Genomic DNA, 20,153 nt, shown 5'->3' on the forward strand with positions numbered 1-20,153 from the left:
TTCCCTTTCCTGGAATTGTGTGACATGTCCTTTTTAAACATGTAAAAACAGAGCAAAAGAGAACAGAGAATAAACATTTTTAAAAAAACCCCAACCCTATGTCATGGTGTCCCTGTCAGATGAGCCCTATAATGCTTGTCTATTGCGTTTTGGAAAAGAATAGCACATAACAAGACACAGTATATGTCAGATAAATAAAATAGATTAACACATTTTTACAATCCATATCAGAGAAGGAGAGCACAAGAATTATATTACTTATTCAGTAGAGAGTATTTCTTTCTCTGCATGTAGTGTGTAGCCCAATTTTTCAACATACTTCGTATTTTGGAAAACCATTTCCTTAGTGTCTTCTGAAGAAAACCTACTGAAAATAATGGTACCCTACATAAGTTCTGTTCGTGATATATCACGAACTAGTTCTCTGCAGTCTTTGCAGATTACTGTTGGAGTCCATGCGTCAGTCTATAATTCTCTAGCATAAAGTGGGCACACATACTGCATAACACTTACCTCCAATATCTGGGGAAAAAAAGGGAGGTATGTTCTGTCTGTAACAGGAGTTCAGATTTTTAGTTCATGTAGAGTCACATTTCAGTGCCTGGATATAGGCATCTTAATCTCAAACTGAATTCCAGACAGATGTGATACTCCTGCAATTCAGACACAAATAAACAAGCAATAGCTGGGGTTTTATTTGTTTCTGTCTGAATTGCCCCACATAATCATACCTGTGCACCGCAGCCTGCCAGAACGCCAAAATTATAATATGATGCTTCTAAGGGTAGGTGGAACGTAAGACCATCTGCTTCATTAGGGTTATCTGATCAAGGACCTTTTCAATGCAAAAGGCAGTAATAAGTAGAGGGAAAAGTGAATAAACAAGAACACAGAGACACAAACCTGGTAGACAAGTGATAATGGAGACAATGGCAAAGACCAACTACTAATTAACGGGGCATTAAGAAACTCTAGGCACAGCTTTGGAGAGGCCCCCCCTAGACTTTTAGTGCATCAAGCTGGACCAGCTAGCGAGCAAGGGACTGTGGGGTGGGATCAGATGCCAGGATCTAGACAGGGGTACCAGGCAGACAGAGGTGCTGTGCTGATGCTTGGGGGATCCGCAAATGTGTGTGTGCTTGTGAACCCAAGAATGTCATGTGTGTGCCCGCACTAGTGACGTCCTGTCTCTGCCAGCCCCAGAGGAGGAGGAGACATGGCTGCTTGGGCTTGCGTGTGATGGCGGTCTGTGGGACTGGCTGTGTCAGTGTCCCCTGTGTGTGTCTGTCTGGGCATGTCCGTGTGTGCTCACCTTTGCTACAGGTTGAATCTGTAGACAGGAAAGTGACAGCTGCGTCCCTCAGACTGGTCAGAGATCCTGGGTTCCCAGGAACTGGGCTGGGTGCTGGAGTTGGCAGCCACTCCTAATATCCCTTTACAACCTCTGCACTCATCTTGACTGAAGACCATTGTACATCAAGGACTTAGCGCAGGCTGTAGCGCTGTGTTATGCTGCACTTCCAGTGTGGTCTTCAGGTCTGTGTTGTGCTGCACAAATCCCCTGGCTGCAGGATAAACTCAGAAGCTTATTGTAGCAGAGGAGCCTGCGGGCAGCTCCCACTTGGTACCAGCAATTACACCACCTGCATGGCCTTGCCTTTATCTAACAGTGCAGCAAGAAGTTCTTAGGTGAACATCCTTTCTGTTTGACAGTAGAAATGATGGTTATAATTGTTTTCTTTTTAAAAAAACCTATACTAACTGAAATGACCAAAATGGAGTAACCCTTCCATTGACAGAATGTACATGGTATGCTGTGTGTTAATCAGAGGCCCATGTGATGCTTCACAGCTTGGGGTTCCCAGTATCTGAAGTGATGCAGCTTTATCTATATTATGCTCTCCTCTACCATGTTAGCTCTAATAAATAGCTTTTTAAAAGATACTTGACACAGTGTGCGTCTGTCTTATTGGGATCATAATGATCTAGCAACTCCTGATGCAAAACACCCTCCTATGCTTTTCCCATCTTAACGGTTAATGTCACATTCACTGTCTTAACTTGGCAAAGAAAATGAGAAGAGTGAAGAGGTAAACTAGGATCCCATGAATCCTCCAGATGGGTACATACCACAACCAGAGGAAAAAAGGAAAAACAAATGAGGTTTTAACCTTCCGTTTTAAAATAATGGGTCTCAAACCAACTTCCCTATGACCACCTGTTTCCTTAACACTCAAGTAGTTTCTTTCATCCCACAATCAACCTTTTATTTGCACAAAAAGGGACATTGTTTTCATCTGCTCTCAATTCAGAAGCCTAAGATATAGATATGCTTACATAAACTTAACATTTTGACTTCACACACAAACAATATACAGCAGTGGAGATGTCTAAGTGATAGTTTGACTACAGCAGAAATCTAGTTTAGGACACATAAACTGTGTTTTTACTTTATCTGTTTCACTCCATTTAATACCAGTGGAGAATAGGGTTATCAGCCCAGCCATAGTTCTTTACATTCAAGATACTTGAAGTAAAGTGAATCACTACCCCTTCAGGCCTTCAAATAAACTTTCTTCACAGAATAGAGCTGAAGACCTCATCTGGGAAACATCTTAATCAGAACTCACCAGAGAGTAATGTCTTAGATATTTGTGGAGTGCTTCTCATTAGGTCTATTGTCCTCTTCTCTGATAATTTCTTTCCCTCATCACTGTGTAATTATTTTTAGATAAGCACCACAGAAATGTTTTCACAATATTCAGAGAATATTGTGAGTTTCATCTTACCACAGGTAAAGATTTCTGCAAAGTACAAAACTATTTCTGTATGGATGGACAGGACATAAATGATACAGTAGCATGCAATTCACTTGATCTGTATGCCCAACCTACCTTAAAATGACATGAAAAATAATCTGAAAAACACCTCTTAAAAAAACCCCAAATACCAAAATAAAAATGGAATTATCTGGAGGATTTAAAAGATAGATATGAATTTTTGGTAAGTGATGGCAAATCATTGTCCTTGCAGTAATGCACACAATATCAAAGCTACTGCTAGATTTAATTTAATATAATTCATAAACATGTCACACTTATATTTTTGGCTATCAGTCTTTTCAAGGCTTGTTTCACTTCTTTGTTCCTCAAGCTGTAAATCAAAGGGTTCATCATTGGAGACATCAGTGTGTAAGAGAGAGGAGAGCAGTTTGGTACTGCTGCTTGAATAAAAAGCTTTGGGTGTCAAGTAGGTCACAATGCCAGATCCATAAAACAGAGTGAACACGACCAGATGAGATGAGCAGGTAGAGAACTTTTTTCTCTTCCCCCCAGCTGATGGCATCTTGAAGATGGCGTGTAAAATCTGGACATATGACACAACTATGAGTAAGAAGGGTACCATGATGAAGAGGACAGCTATTATGTAGGTGGTGATTCCATTCTTGTAAGTATCCACACAAGCCAGCTTCAGCAGAGGTGACAGGTCACAGAAAAAGTGATTGATCCTGTTGGGCCCACAACAGGGAAGGGTAAAGATGAAAGTTGTCCACCCTAAGGCCACCAAGACCCCAATAAGCCAAGATACAGCTGATAGCAGGAAGCACGTATTCCAGCTCATGATGGTCGTGTAGTGCAGGGGATGGCATACGGCCACATAGCGATCATAGGCCATGGCAGCCAGCACACAACATTCTGTGATCCCTAAGAGGGAGAAGGCATACATCTGTATGGCACAGCCCAGAAAGGATATGCCCTTCCTTTTTGTGAGGAAGTTCACCAGCATCTGGGGGATTGTGGATGTAGTGTAGCCAATCTCCAAGAAGAAGTTCTTGAGGAAAAAATACTTGGGGGAGTGAAGGGCAGCATCTACGATCGTGATCATAATGATGAGGCTGTTTCCCACCAAAGTACTGAGGTTCACAAGCAATACCAGACAAAAGAGAGAGCCTTGGATCTCTGGAATGCTGGAGAAAGGTAAAAATTGGAAATGGGTCACCACTGTGTGATTCCAGCTGGTCGTGTCCCTCAGGTTTTTTTTAAGTGCAGAAATCATTACATATCCATTTTGTAGTTAATCTAGAGAAATACAAAATAGTATATGAAGTATTTATATATATTGCTTTGTAATAGGACAAGATCCCAGAAGAGGAAGTGATATTTTACTTACGTGTTTTAGTATTTTTAGTGATAAAGATTGTTTAGAGGAGGAGGGAAGGTGGTTCCCTTCACATAGCTTTTGATAATTAAGAACAACTTTTCTAAATGAGTGTACTTTGCGTCTAGTCAAAGGAAAGGAAGATATGTCTTCTTTATGATGGTAGAATATTTTACTCTTCCTGCCTTTTAGGATGAGGATTGTACTCTACTGCCCCAGTCTCTGAAGTCTTATCCTGCTGAGATCTGCTACCCTAACACCTACAGCCAGGTAAAGAAGGCTGGTCCTTAAAACCCAGAAATTATTAATTTGTTGATAGAGTAGTTTTTTTGGCAATGAGTCCCTCTTGCTATCATTCTGTGGATGGGGCTCATTCTAGAAAAGACTTGCCTATTGAACACACAGAATCCTGTATACGCTCCACAGTATCACACATAATAAGTATCGATCATCAGTGTGTGTATTCACTTCTATCCCCTTCTTATCCAAACAGTAAAGGGAGGTTTTCTGAAGATTTTTTTTTCTTTTACACATACATTGAAGATGGCAGGGAAGACTTTCTGTTCAAAATAGCTGCTCTGATTTCATTGACATAATTTGAATGGGATGGGGGACATAACTTTCAGTTAATAAGAAAAAAGCCAGACCCAAAGCACACACATGTGCAAACACACACAGAAAAGCCCAGACATTATAACCCCTTCCTGTTAATAATTAGAACAAAAAAAGTACTAAAGAATGTGGCGAGCTCTCCGGGAAATTACCTTTGTCCCAGGCACTCTTCAGGAGGATCAGTTGTTTTCAAGGATAAAAAGTGTCTTAGAATTTATTGTCTATTCCAATAATCCATTCACTTCATAGAGAGATGGGTCTCCCTTAAAGAGAAGCCCTGTGTAGGTGGCAGAAGAACAAGAACATACAGAAGAAGAGAAAGAAGTAAAATAAGGTAGCTCACCTGCCATTAGGAGAAGGCTGTGGTTAATATTTTTGGAAAAGCCACATCACAAACCTTGAGTATATCAATGTGTTTATGTTCCCAATGGGAAATAGTCTGTTGGGTATTGACTGCTTGCAATTGTAGGAGTCAGTTATTTTTTTGTTCATTGTTTAGGTACGACAAAACCTTCTCTCTGGTTCTCCTGTTAGCTCCTGCAACTAACTGTAAAGAAAGACCTGTAGAGCACTTGCATATCTATTTTAATCTGTTATTTTTTAACCAGTCATGGTCTTGGGGCTGATCCCACCTAAATTTAGGGATAAAAATTTGGTATCGATATAATCTACACAAACTAGGCACAGGAATAAGGCTTTGCAGGAGGAGAGGACATATGCATAGCTCATGTCTAACTCTGGCTTTAAGCTCCCTAATTAATGGTGAGGGACAGGCCCCTCCATGGGAGAACTCATCATGCCATCTCAGATAGGCCCTTCAGATTTTTCAGAAATTGTCCTCGATGGATAATAATTTTTGTCTTTATTTGGGTTATTCATACTATGCTTCCCTTTAATTAAACAAAGACACAGCACTTTTAAGCAGTCACTTACCTTATCATCCAGAATACACCTACATCACATTAGGTGATCACTTGCTCTCTGCTGTTCACAGAAGATGACTACAATGCAGAGGCCACTCTACAGTCAATGACTAAAGAGAAGAGTGGGGAAAGACAGTCCCAAGGCCACGTGAAAGAAAGTCAGACAGAATAAGATGTCTTAACTCTGGCAGTGCAGATGTCAGTCAGCAATTCCACTTTTAATCAAATACAACCCCCAGATTTCTAGAACAAATTGCTCTAGTCTCTGTCTGCACTTTGGCCAAAATCCCCAGAACACCACAAGTGGAATTTTTCTGTATTGATTCAAATAAGCAACACCTAGTGAGAAAAATCTAAGTCCATCATCTGGGCCCTGTTCTGATGAGTGGGGCTGGGGAGGGGTCAGGAGGAGCAGGGGGAGCGGTTCTCCATTGTATGATTTATCTGAAAAGCTGCAATACATTTCTGTCAGAGTCAGGCCTGGAGATAGTCAAGTCTGGGTGCAGATTGACTCTCAACTGAGTTTAACTGGGGTCTGTTTCAATGCTTAATGTCCAACTGAGATGATGTCATGCCAGTCAACAGCCTAAGGAGTACATTGCTTTTCTTCCGACTGTGGAAGATGGGCGTCATCTCTTCTGCATTTGGAGGGACGCTGATTTGAGAGAGACGATGCAGGGTTCCTTCTGGATCTCAAGAAGAAAGGCGCAGCAACAAATGGCTAAATAAAAGAGCTGTTTTAATTGTATACAATAAAAATCAATATCGGTAGTGAGCAAATCGTTTATCCCTTACAATGCTGGGAATCCTGCCTTCATGCAGAAAGGGATGGATTTTCCCACGGCGTGCTGCGTAGATCCTGTTTGTGGAGGTAGGTCTCCCTTTCGGACATTCCATCTATTACGTAATTCCCTCATGAGAAAACCACTCTGTTCCTAAAGGATGTTCTCATGAGAACTTGTTGCTTCACTTTTAGACACAGGCAAGGTGGTGGTGTCACTGGTAGTGAGTGGAAGCTGCTTGCAGGCCCCTTGCTTGCCATGAGCTGCTGAGTTTATCGTGCAGCAAGGGATTGCGGAATAATTGCTGGAGGTAACTTAGGAATTAAATTTATATTAAAGGTACAGGATTGAAGAAATCTTCAGGGTGGAGTGTGGAGAATATGCATGGAATCCACCCCACAGAAGTTCCCTAGACAACCTTAGATGTTGGCAACACCAGGGGAGCTTGGTGTGCTGACTCTAAGCGAAATTGCATGGAGAGTGGAGCGGATTGAAGACACCGCGGCCAGGCTCTGCAATAAGATGGGAACTGGAAGGTACTATGGAAATGACAAGCTGCATATTTACTACCCTGAGCTGCATATTTACCACCCTGAGCCAACAATCTGTCATTTTTTGACAAAATACTATCCTTTGGGTGAACTTTGCTCATTATAATCTCATTATAATACCAAAAAGCACACCTCCATCCCAAAGCTACCCACCTCCAAGGTGCGACCCCCCCTTGAAGTCTATACCTTTAAAAGCAGAACGAGAAACTTTTACACCAATTACAATAGAGGTATGTATGACTAGAGTCACTCAAGCTCCACCTGTAAGGACAAATAACATAAAAATGGCTTAAGAGAGGAGGGTTGCTGGGGAAAATACCATCGCAGACCACCTCTGACACCTGGAATCAGTCGACGGGCTGAGCCTCTCTTCCCCCCGCCCCATAAGGACGCCTTTGGGTAAGATTCTAACACTTGGTTATACGGAGTCCTTCCCTGGGAAACTTAAAAATCTCTATAGAGTTGCTTTATAACTTAACGCGTTTGTAGCCAGGCTATATTACTCATATTCTGGGTATTTGCACATGCTTTGCAGGCAGTAATTTTATCACCGGCAATCCAAAAGAACTTGTGTATCTGTTGCTTCAATAAACTGCCCTATTCACTAATCTAGCCGTGAGAGTTCTCATTGAACACCACCAAATCCCTTAAGTGTGGCCATGCTAGTTCATGGATCGAGACTAGACTGAAAGTGTATGTTGTTCTGAGTGTATCCGTAATTGTGAGAGTTCAATACATTGAACGTGACCGGACTTGTAACACAGAAAAATTGGGCATCACTCAGAATCTAAGCCTAGCTGCCCCTAGCCCCTCTGATATGTGAGGACAAGCTGGAACACAAGGGGGTTTATTTTCTCTAAAATTGCCTTGTCCTTTAACGTGACAGGGATGTGCACAGCACAACACAGACCTGAAGGCCATTCTGGATGCTTAGCACAGCACAGACCTGGGCTTTCTCAAGTGAACTGTTACATGCATCACTAGCTCCTAAACGTGCAATGGTCTCCTGATCAGGATCAATACGAGGCCCAGCTTAAGTCATCTTAAATGTAGACCCTGGGCTCATGGGCAGAGGGTGTGTGGAGGCCATAGGAGAGTCTGGGCAGAAGCATTAAGGCCTATTCGTGCACTCAGGGTCTTTATAAGTTGGTTTGCAGTTTAGCATCTCCTTGCAGATACCTACAAGGTTGTAGTAAGATACAGGTCATCTAAGTTTAGATGTCAAAGTAGATGATACATCTGTGTCTGGGTGTCTGAATGTCTTTTATAGTCAACAGAGAAAAACAAGTACTTCTATGGTCTGTTTCACGTGATTCTAAAACACTGCAAAGAGCAAGATGATCTAAATTGTAAAAGTGTCTACTTCTCCCCACTGAGTATAAACGTAGTCTAGATGACTGACTCTGGCCAAGACCTCTACACCTTACTAAAGTGGTTTGAGTCTCACTCCTAACATAATGTCTATATAAACGCTTCCTCCATGCCTGGATGTGAAGAAAGATACTCTTTCGAAGGTCAGTTCACCATTTCCCAAGGAATGTATCTGACGAGAGAGAATGAATTATGTTGCTTAGGCAGTCCTACCTTCATGAAATACTGTGGGTTGTGTGAAGAAAATTCTCAAGGCCTCTCACTTTCTCATTCCTCGAGGTGTAGATGAATGGCTTTAGTGAAGGTGTGAACACCAGGGTCAGCACATTCACAACCTTCTTGATATCAAGAGAAGTCTGTGAAATTCTCGTATCTATGAATATGGCTCTGCCCTAGTATAGAGAGGCCACTGAGACATGAGCACCACAAGTGGAGAAAATGTTTTGTATTCCTGAGGCAGATGTGATTTTCAGCACAGTGGAGAAGATGTATATATAGGAGATGATTGTTCATGTTAATGAGCCCAGTAAAACAATGACTGCTGTCACAAAGTCTGCAAATTCTAGAAAGCTTCTTTCATTGCAGGTAGGTTTCCCTACCTCAGTCAAATGCTGAAAATGTCATAACAGAATCCAGATTGTTCAGATACAGATAAATGAGTGGGAATATTTACCAAACAAGGCAGACACTGAAGATTTTCCTCTTTGTCCTTGTTTCTGATGAAAGCAGATCTTTTTCTGAATAGAAAATTTAAATAAAAAAATATGTATAGCTAAAATTTACTAGAATTTTCTGTAAAATGAAAGCAGAAAAATCAAGCTCAACATAGAGAAAGTGCCTTTTTCTACACCTGGTGTTGTCCCTGTTTTTTTTTTTCCCTGTTTGTTAATTGAAGAGCAAATCCTATACTGTCAGACTAGTATTAAAAGTTAAAGAAATAGTGGCCCTTATCACTAACTTATATAGGTCAATATAATAATCAGTAAGCCATATATGTATGATCTGTGCATTTATTCTCTTATGCCTAGGAGGATTTACTTGGATGGTTGGCTTTTTATCTTTTCTTCCCTCAGTAAAATTGTCCTGAAATGTTTTCCTCTGCCTTCTCTATAGATTAAATTGAACTTATGTGTGTCTTCCCTTCCTTAGAGCCAGTTTCCCCCATCTGTCTTAACATAACCAATTAGGCCTGAATGTGAAATGTATATTTCACCTCCACTGGGCACCAAAGAGGGTTATCAAGAGCCCAGTGAGTCTTTTGGCTACCTCTCTTACATATAGCAGGCTAAGGCAATTGCCTAGCACATGTAGCTACTTAACTGCCAGGATTGTCTAGAGCTGATTCTGCCATGGTTCATCTGGGTGGATGAGGTGACCTGTTGAGTGCCTGGCTAGCCTCACATACTATGAATACATAGACTACCATGTGTTCAGTTTCACATTTCAGAGTGTTTTAGTCCCTGTATGTGGGACTTTTTCAGGCTTTTACAGAAACACTGTGGAACAAGTAGTTCCAAGAAGCAAGAACTGGAAGCTAAGCCATTCCCAAAAGAGTGTGCTAAGCAATAAGTTATAAAAATTAGCCTAGCCATTGAATACAACTCCTAGAAAGCCATGGAGGAAGAAAGCTAGCCAGGAAGCTAGAATGTCATTCATTCTTAAACCTCCTCAGTTGCACTAAATTGTTGACTAATATTTTTGTAGATTTCTGAAAAGCAGGTGATATTGTGAAATCCCATGTCCAGAGTTTGCATTGCCTGAAAGAGGACAATAAAATTTAAAGGAGGTAAATTCCAAAGTAGAAGTGTTCCCTGCCTTTCAGTTTTGTAGTTTAAGTTGTCCTCATCAGGAGTATTTAAAAAATAAGGAAAAAGAATTCCATTTTTTATAAAAAGCTAAGCACAGGGTTAAATTTTTCTCTCATTTTTACACTTTCAATTTTGATCTGTAGCAGTGATTTATATATCAATGTCTGGACAGGGAAGTGGGTGGAGGAAGGATAGTTAGGATAAACATTGTGACTCATTTTAAAGATATCATTCTGCATTTAGTTTCTTAGACCTGTGTGCCGAATATTACCAACATGTCACCCCAAATGTATTTTCCACGCTTCATGCAGCTGTGTACATTCTATGGCAGTACAACTCTATTAAAAATAGTAAATTACTGATAAAAAGGAAAGGACTTGTGACAACTACCTTCAACGTACACTCACTTGGTTTACACAAAGCCTAGTGAGAAGAAAACATGGTACACTTACTGTACTGTACTAGTTTTGGCCGGGATAGAGTTAAATTTCATCAAAGTTGCTTGTATGGGGCTACGTTTTGGACTTGTGATGAAAACAGTGCTGATTGATAAAACACGGACATTTTAGTTATTGCTTAACAGTGCTTCCATAGCATCAAGGCCTTTTCTTTTTCTCACTCTGCCCAGTGAGTAGGCTGGGGATGCACAAGAAGTTGGGAGGGGACACAGCCAGGACAGCTGACCCCAACTGACTAAAGGGATATTCCATACTATAGTATGTCACACTCAGCAATAAAAACTGGGGGAAAAAGGAGGAAGGGGGGGATGTTCAGAGTTATGGCGTTTGTCTTCCCAAGTAACAGTTACATGTGATGAAGCCCTGCTTTCCTGGAGATGGCTAAGCACCTCCCTGTTGATGGCTTTGCTCACACATGCAGTTTTTGTCTACCTGTTAAACTGTCTTTATGTCAACCCATGAGTCTTGCCACTTTTACCCTTCCGGTTCTCTCCCCCGTCCCACTGGGTGGGGGAGTGAGTGAGCAGCTGTGTGGTGCTTAGCTGCTGGTGGGGGCTAAAGCATGACATGTATCCATGATCCTGACTTACAGAAGAAGACTCATGTTCCCATGGCTACAGAAAGGTATCTGAACAAGCACCTCCATCTGCATAGCAGATTGTGCAAAATGAGAAAGTCATGCATCTGCCATTAGAACTCCCAAACATACATCCCAGATCATGATGGTCTAATAACAATATGGTTTGTAGTTGGTCATTTACTGGCTGGTGGCCACTCCCCTTACAAGAAAGAACATCGCAACAACACTGAAGTGGAAAAAACTTCTGGGAACACCATCACTGATTACAATTTTTTAGTGCTATGACAGGAGAACTGAAACATTGTGGGAGCATCAACTGATGAGTCACTAGCATCCAGCAAAAACAATCCAGCCAGTCTGTGGTATGTGTATGCAGGTATGGAGCTGATGTTCACTGACCATTGTGTAACAGTTAAGATTCCCAAGCAGACATGAAGTAAATCAGGAAAGTCCTACAAGTTTTCTGCAAGACCCAAAAGAACATTCTGGCATTGTAGCCTTGTTCCATTTTGCATTCGAAGAAAGAAAGTAATAACCCTCTCCTTTGGTTCTCTCTGCAAAGTTAATATTACTATTACACAGAAAAAAAAAAAAAAAAAAAGCCTTTCTGCTATTTTCTAAGTTTAGTTTGGAGTCTCCAGCAGTTTGTGTTCCTTCCCACAATGATCGTCATAGGTGGGGATAGGAATGTATCTGTTCTTAGTCACCAGGGATCTGTTCACTGAAAAAGCGATGTCCCAGCACAGATTTCAATGATCATTTTGCAGGCCTCCCAATTTCCATTAGTGGCCATTAGTTCAGGATACATGGTAATATGCTTTCCTGGGAGCAAATTGAGACAAAGATCATAGAATCATAATAGAATCATAGAACCACAGAATCATAGAACCATAAAATCATAGACTCATAGAATGGCTTGCATTGGAAGGGACATTTAAAGATCATCTAGTTCAACCCTCCTGCAATGAGCAGGGACATCACTAGCTCAGGTTGTTCAAAGCCCCATCCAACCTGACTTTGAACACTTCCAGGGAGGAGACATCCACAACTTCTCTGGGAAACCTGTTCCAGTAGCTCACCACACTCATCACAAAAGATTTCTTCCTTATATCCAATCTAAATCTACGCTCTTTCAGTTTAAAACCGTTTCCCTTTGTCCTGTCACTGTATCCCCAAGTCCCTCTCCACAGGGCTGTTCTCAATCCATTCATGCCTCAGCCTGTATTGGTAGTGGGGATTGCCCCAATCCAGGTGCAGGACCTTGCACTTGGCCTTGTTGATCTTCATGAGGTTCACATGGGCCACTCCTCAAGCCTGTCAAGGTCCTTCTGTATGGCATCCCTTCCATCTAATGAATCAACTGCACCACTCAGCTTAGTGTCATCCACAAACTTGCTGAGGGTGCACTCAATTCTACTGTCTGGGTTGCTGATGGAGATATTAAATAGTACTTGTCCCAGTATGGACCCTTGAGGGACACCACACTTTAATGGTTTCCACTTGGACATTCCACTAGGCCATCTCTACCTGTTCCTCCTACCTGAGTGTCATGACTTTATTCTGTGGCTCTGCTCTCTATGTAGTTAAAACCCAGGCCTAAAGAGGATTCTGATCTGAAACATAGGGCAGCTATGTCTAGAGGACTAGTCAAAATTGAGGGTCCACAAACTACATTTGCAGGGCGGATTTACCCAATCAAAACTATGCAATCTGCTTTCCAAAAAGCACCTGACTCCTTGATGAGAAAATGGAAATAATAATTTTGATGTTCTGCTATCTTCCCCCAGCTCCTCTGGTTCCCAAAAAACAGTCATAACAATAATGTGGAAAACATTGTAACCAAACCAACTGTGCACAAAATAGGATGGGAAAAATCAGGTGTTAACTTAGGTGTCTACAAAAGGTATGTATCTGGGCCAATTACTTTAGCCTCTCTTTATAGTCAAAGGGGAGAAACAGTTCCATTTAAAACATGGTTAGTCTCATCTACCTGAGGATGATCTTAAACACCCTGTAGAAGACCTCGCCATTAAGCATAAAAAGAATCTAGACAAATACCTCTGACTGAGAACCTTGCCAAATTGGAATAATAATAAAAGGGAGGGAGTCAAAACCACAGAGACATAAAACCTGAACAATTAGCACTAAGAGACAATAACCAGGAATAAACAGCACCAGTTGATGAGCTCTCAAGAAACTACAGACGACTGGGAATTTGCAACTAGTAAGGATGCAAACCTGGGGTGTCAAGGACGTTGGATGGGGTCAGTGGGACCATGCCAGCTGATAAGGGGATGTTCAGGTGAAGGGGAGCCAGGAGGAACAAAGAGGGGGATAGAGAGAAAAGGGGTCTAAAAGGGACCAGTTGAGTGTAAACTGGGGTTGGTCACTGCTGGTCTGGTTGAGCCCTGCGCCTGATCACTGCAGTCTGTCCCATCTTATTAAATCTTTTCATAACTCTCTGCATATTCTCACTCTATCCTGTGTGTACATGTGCTGCAAGGACCAAGTACTAGCTACTGGGGACAATGGTGTGCGTGGATTTGATGCCAGCTACTGAAGTCCGACTGCGGGTGTGGGCACCCTTGGCCTCTGGTGTGAGCTACAGCAGCCAGTGGGGTCCCAGTGCAGCTACTGGAGCCAGTAGGTTCTCAGTCTACAGCCACCAGGGTGAGAACAGCATGTGCCCCCAAAACCAGTTACTGAGGGGACTGGTGTGAGTGAGGTGAGTGAGGGCCTCAGCGCTGGCAGCTGGAGCAAGACCATGGGTCACAGCTCTTATGCCTTGTGCTGGTTGCTGGGGGCAGGGGGGAGTGTCTATACATCCCCCAAACTAGGTGTGTGTGAGGTGTGTATGTATATTCACCAGCAAACTTAAAGCTCGACCAGGCAGTGAGTAGGAGGTCCGGGCAAGGGCATCAGATGGGCAGAGAGTCTGTGCTGGCGCCCAGGGAGAACCTGTGAGTGTGGGGTGCCTGTGAGATGAGTGTGTGAGTGCTGCGTGTTTGGTGCATCAAGCTGGACCAGCCAGTGAGCAGGAGACCTGTGGGCAGGTCAGAGGGCCAGGATCTGGGCAGGGATACCAGACAGACAGATGGGCTATGTCAGTGGTCAGGCGACTCACAAATGTGCATGTGATTGTGAATCCTGGGGATGTTATGTGTGTGCCTGCACTAGTGACCTCCTGTCTCTGCCAACACCAGAGAAGGAGGGGGTTTGCACTCATGTGTGATGCGAGTCCTCAATGTATTGTTTGTGATAGTCTGTGTGGCTGGCCATGTCAATGTCCTTTGCATGTCTCTGTGTGTCTTTGTGTGTCTGTGTCCTGTGAGTCTCAAGGATACATGCTTAACTTTACTATTGGTTGGACTTGCAAATGGGATAGCAGCAGCTGCGTCCCTGAGATCCCAAGTCCCTAGGCAGTGGGCTGGGCTCCAGTGGCTGGGCAGGAGGGTCCTGGGTCAGGGCTGCAGGAGCCTGCAGCTGCTCTTAACATCCTTTAATAATGCTAAAGGTGTCTGAGACTTCAAGGAGCCTTGGGATAACACTGAAGCCCAGCTTGTGGGTCTCTACATCCTCAATGACTAGAGTAATTTCTGAAGAAAACAATTTTCTTTTTTGCTCCTGTGATTGTCTTTAAAAGGCACTACATAATTTTGCTGCAAAAGGAATCTCATGATTGAACTACCGTGCAGAGGCTCATGTATGTTCTCATGTACTTGCAAGTCAACATGCATGTGCATGATGTAGTTTCATTGTCCCTGTTCCTTGAAACTAATTGATTCTGCTACTATTTCAACTAAATTTAAAGAACTTGAACAAATTCCTTTTCTTCTTCTCTTTGAGGCTAATCTTTGGCAACTGGCATTGTGTGTGAAGGGCAAGTAAATTCCATTTATGGTGCTTCAGAGAAAACATGCCTGACATTCCATGGAATATGCCATGTGCTAATGTCACCTGTGGCAGGTGAGCATCTGCATTTAAAATACAATTTAAAAACTGCAACGTAAGCTGACTGTAAGAGTCATCAGCCCAACACTGTCCCTAAGGTAAGAAAACAAAGAAAATTCTTCTAGTGAAATTTGCATGATCCATTTTGGAAGCACTGGATGGCAGAACTGCTGAAGGTAGGACACTTCGAAATGCTTATTGTGAATACATAAAGCAAATCCAAGGAGGAAGTGCGACCAAAACTTAACAGTCCTCATAGCCACTAAACAGGAATTACACAAAGTGGGAGTTGTTTCTGAGAGGTCTTCTGTGTTAGGGAATAGAATGCTAACCTATCAGTAAAACAATGACTGCTGTGGTTTTATTGACTTTAATTAACAGCTAATGACCAAAGCAAGAGTCTAAAATTTTCATAAGAGATAAAAGAGCAGCACTAGGTAGATTCTACTTCAGCTACATGGATCTAAGAAGTTAAGAAAATGAGTGTGAATGTGTGCCATTACAAACTGCAGGGAATTTTTAATGTCATTCTCTATTCTGTTATGCACAGGTTATACTGAGGTATCTCTCAAAATTTGGAGCTTCAAATACCACAGTGTTCTTTCTTTTCTATGTTAATGGAAACAGCCAAGACCAGAAAGATTCATTTTAAATACATCAGACTTTTAAATGCCTGAGCACGTTAGGAGTTTCTTTATTGTGCTTGTAAGTAAAGATCGTCTGTGGCTCCCCGTTCCACAGCTTTCACTTTCATGTTCATGTTAGAAGAACCCACTCACAAAAAGGAGTATTGTGTGAGTTAAGTTATAGCAGAAAGAGAAATTAGATGGAGTCAGTATGAGGAGTGACTGAATCATGATAGGGTTGTATGCAATGCTCTTGCTTTAATGATGTGTTCTTCTCCATGTGCTGTGGTCTGTTGACCAGGTCCATGTGTGTACAGTGGAAAAGGTGCTTCCCTGCTCTGTCCCCATATATGGATACATTTTTGCTGCCAACATGCATTTTGTGTTTTAAGATTTACCAGTGTTGTCCAGTGGTTGGTCGCCCCTTCGGTAAGAGATGACGAATCTGAAGAACGCAGAATTAATGACCACTTTCTCCTCTGTGGCAGGCTGATTTCTTCTCTCTTTCAGTGCACCAGTTTCCCATTCTGGGCAGTAAGAAAACACAAAGCTGCCATGGCTGGCACAGTGCTGCATGAATATCCCATCGGCACCACACACACCGCAACACTCATCAGGGTAAGAAGGCAATGTGACTAATGAAGCAGGTAGTACTGAGCTTTACCTTCTACACTTTCTTAGAATTCTCCATGGATATCTTTCCCTCTAATTATTGCTTCTTCCATTTCCTTTCTATAGACAAAGTGTATTTGGTTTTGCTTTTTTCGGTTTAGTTTTGCTTTCTTTGGACTGTGGGTGTTTTGGTTCTTAGCTGGGCATTCCCTTCAGTGCAGACAGCACCTATGGAACCAGCTGGGACCACAGACCTGACATCTGGGGGGAGCACATGTTTTCAGCAATGAACCCTACACCCGTAATGGAGCCAACCCTTTAATACAAACTCCTCGTAGTTGTATGCTTGGTCACTATCCCAAACTACGCAACTTAGAGAGCACTAACATCACGTGCTTTCAGAATGCACAGCCATTGCTGCCTTACTTTGTACAGCTAAGCCAGCTCTAGAGTTGCACCCTTCGATCCAGTGCCTCTCCAGGGATTCGCAAGAGACGCATTGCTTCAGTAACTGGTTGAAGCATCGTGATCTTGGTGCAGCGCCTACCCCTCCAAAAATCTGTCCATTTGATTCCTCCCAGATGAAGCCAACAGAGGGACCAGAACCAGGAAACCACACTCTGCTGACCAAATTCGTCCTCTCTGGATTGTCCAGCCACCCAGAACTGCAGCACTTGCTGTTCTTCACGTTCTGCTTGACTTACACCATTACCATCATTGGGAACCTTCTCATCTTCATGGCCACAGTGCACCCCACCCTCCGCATGCCCATGTACTTCTTCCTCCGGGTCCTGTCCTTCCTGGATATTTCCACAGCATCGGTTGTTGTTCCCAAGATGCTGGTAAACTTCCTGTCAGAGGACAGGAGCATTTCCTACATGGGCTGTGCCACACAGCTCTACTGTGTGATTTTTTTAGGAGCCACTGAATGCTACCTTTTGGCAGCCATGGCCTATGACCGTTACGTGGCCATATGCAACCCCCTTAGATATGCAATCATCATGAACAGCAGAGTTTGTCTCTCCTTGGTCCTGCTGTCATGCTGCAGTGGTAATATTGTGTCTGTGGTGCAGACAGCTTGGGTGTTCACATTGCTGTTTTGTGGGCCCAAGAAGATTAACTACTACTTCTGTGATATTCCCCCGCTCATTACGCTCTCCTGCACTGACACCTCCTTGTATGAAAAGCAGATCATTACAGCCACAGTGCTGGTCATCTTTACACCATTTTGTCTCATCCTAGTATCCTATGCCTGCATCATCTCCAGCATCCTGAAGATTTCCTCTGCAGAGGGCAGACACAAGACCTTCTCCACCTGTTCCTCACACCTTATTGTTGTAACACTGTATTATGCAAGTGGGACCTTGATTTACTTACGGCCAAAATCCAGTAATTCACAAGACACTAAGAAAGTCCTAGCTCTCATATACACAACCATAATTCCTACATTAAACCCCCTGATTTACAGCCTTAGAAATAAAGAAGTGAAAGGAGTACTAATCAAAATTATAGCTGAGCTAAGGAATATGTAAACTTATTCTGCTTGAAAGGAATCTTTTTTCTCCTCTGCATACTTGGATTTTTTGTTTCTTTTATGCTTGACTTTTTTTAAACACTCTAACTTGGAACACTTGGAAAATGGATGTATCTCAAACTCTACTCAAAGATTTTGTGTTTCTTCTGTCCAGTATGAGTTTATATGAATCTTATTACTTCAGTATTAGTGATATACTACCTTGCATTGTCTGATGGAAAATGAGGTTTCAATCTTTGTTTCCAAGAAAAAAAAGGTAATATTTCATAAAGTACAGTCACTGTAGCAGAGACTGCAATGTGTCTTGGACAGGTATCTTGTCACCTGGGCCATAGTGTCATTTGTATTTTGCGTCTCTCTGTTCTTTACGCCATGAATAAAATTTTTTGGAGATGTGCCTGAGAGCCTCATACAAGCACTCACAGATAAATGACTCCAGGACCTTGGAATAACCAGATCTCCAACAGCCTCTGAGTGTGCATGTGTGCACATTTGTGTGTATGCATGTCCATGTATGCTCAGACCCTATTGAGAACTTCTTGCATACTTGGGTAGGTAGCAGAGGTGCCCACAGTGTGCTGGAGGTTGGTCTTGGACTGTGCTCAGTGGAAATGGGTTGCCCTTGTCCTTCTCAGTTTGTGCAGGGGTGGCCTACCTGCTGTTACATCATCATTTGCCCCAGGAGGAGTAGACCACTTGAATCTTTGTGATCCTCCTCCTGCCCTGAGTGACATCTGTGGAAGAGACTGTTCCCTGCTCTCCTCATCTCTCATACTGCCCTCATTCAAGGTTTTCTGCACCTTTGCAACACTCCTAATTTTAGAAAAATGCAGTACAGACATCTGCATTTTAGCTAGCTGTCCTTTTTCTCTACATAATGAAGAGAAACAGGAACTTCTTGAGAATAGGTCATCTGTCCTACTTTAAATTCCTAGTTTAGGATCAGGGCCTAACAGAATACTGTGTCCTCTTCTCTCTGGTGATATAGCCTATTAAAAAGGCCATGAAACAGCCGATCTAAACTACATCCGTAGAATATGACAGAAACATATAAAAAAGCTTTACAGAAAAAAACTATAGAAAATGCAGTTGTTGAAACCACAATTAGACATTAGAAGCAGAGGGAGGGGTAGTCATGACCTTATTTAAGTAGCACTTGGGAAACAGTCAAGACTGCAAGAGAGGTGAGTTCTCAACATTTTCAAACTGAGGGAATTGAAACCTATAGTGCCCTTACTGTTATGGTATAGAGTACAGGTGGGAGATGGGGGTATGGTGTTCTCTAGGCATCCTGCTAAAGCTGAGCTGCATTGCAGATAAGACAGAAAAATTTTAACTGTATATTTTTACTTTTCTTAAAGGGGGAACTTAAGGGATATTTTACCTTCTTTGCTAGTAATTGTAAATGCAGTTTGTTTCGTTTGTTTCTGTGTTTGTTTTCTTCAGCACTTGGCACTAACGGACCTCAGTAAAGGATATGTCATTGTAGGTAGTCTTATTTCCTAGGAAAGACTGGTTGTCATTGGTTACGATCTATTCAGAAGGATAAACAGCAAGTTCCAAGCCTCCACAGGAGATGGAAAGTTGCATTAGGCATCCTCCTGGTAGGACTGAATGAAAGTAGGACTCTCCACATTAAGAATGCAGCAGCAGAGATCCTCAATTAGCTGTTCCAATACACTCCTATATTTCAGAATAAAAGACTGAATTTCAGTAAGCCTCTGTATGCATCTAGGAGTAATTAGGCTTACTATCACTTCCTTTTTGAGACTTTGATTTATTAATTGTCTTTCTAAAAGGTAGAAGCTACTTCTATGAGTTTGAGCCCAATATCTCTGAGAAAATTGAACACTCCAACCTATCAAGACAGAGATGGCCATGGGGGATGGGAGAAGGATAAAGATGGGCTTGTTCTGGGCTTTTTCTGGTTTTGTTTTGGTTTTTTGTGTTTTTATCTTGTTGTTCATTTTACATTTCATGGGAGAGGGGGGAAGGTGTCTTCTGCTACTGTTGAGCCATTCAGATGTTGTAATACTATGTGGAAACTGATTCCATGAAGGTTTGTCAGCATTTTAGCAGAGAGGCAACAGACCTGTCAGAATGGAACATATGAGTCTCTAAGAGATCTACCAAAAACATGAAGTAAATTCTAAATGTGATTTATCCTCTGACTGTAGAAAGAGCTAA

At 42.2% G+C, this 20,153-nt stretch overlaps 1 protein-coding gene and 1 pseudogene across 1 annotated transcript; one reads left to right on the plus strand and one right to left on the minus strand.

Moving 5' to 3' along the window:
- Positions 1-3,080: 3,080 nt before the first annotated feature.
- On the minus strand, positions 3,081-4,056 carry LOC132319455 (olfactory receptor 10A4-like; annotated as a pseudogene).
- A 12,957-nt stretch (positions 4,057-17,013) lies between these two features.
- On the plus strand, positions 17,014-17,964 carry LOC104251744 (olfactory receptor 10A7). Its single transcript, XM_059830242.1, has one exon. It carries the CDS (start codon positions 17,014-17,016, stop codon positions 17,962-17,964), a length of 951 nt encoding a protein of 316 aa, XP_059686225.1.
- Positions 17,965-20,153: the final 2,189 nt, after the last annotated feature.

This window comes from Gavia stellata, chromosome 28 (genome assembly GCF_030936135.1).
Source record: "Gavia stellata isolate bGavSte3 chromosome 28, bGavSte3.hap2, whole genome shotgun sequence".
In the NCBI taxonomy this organism is placed as follows: Eukaryota; Metazoa; Chordata; class Aves; order Gaviiformes; family Gaviidae; genus Gavia; species Gavia stellata.

Coding starts and splice junctions, on each gene's coding strand:
- LOC104251744 (XM_059830242.1), top strand. CDS start 17,014: ATGAAGCCAACAGAGGGACCAGAACCAGGAAACCACACTCTGCTGACC.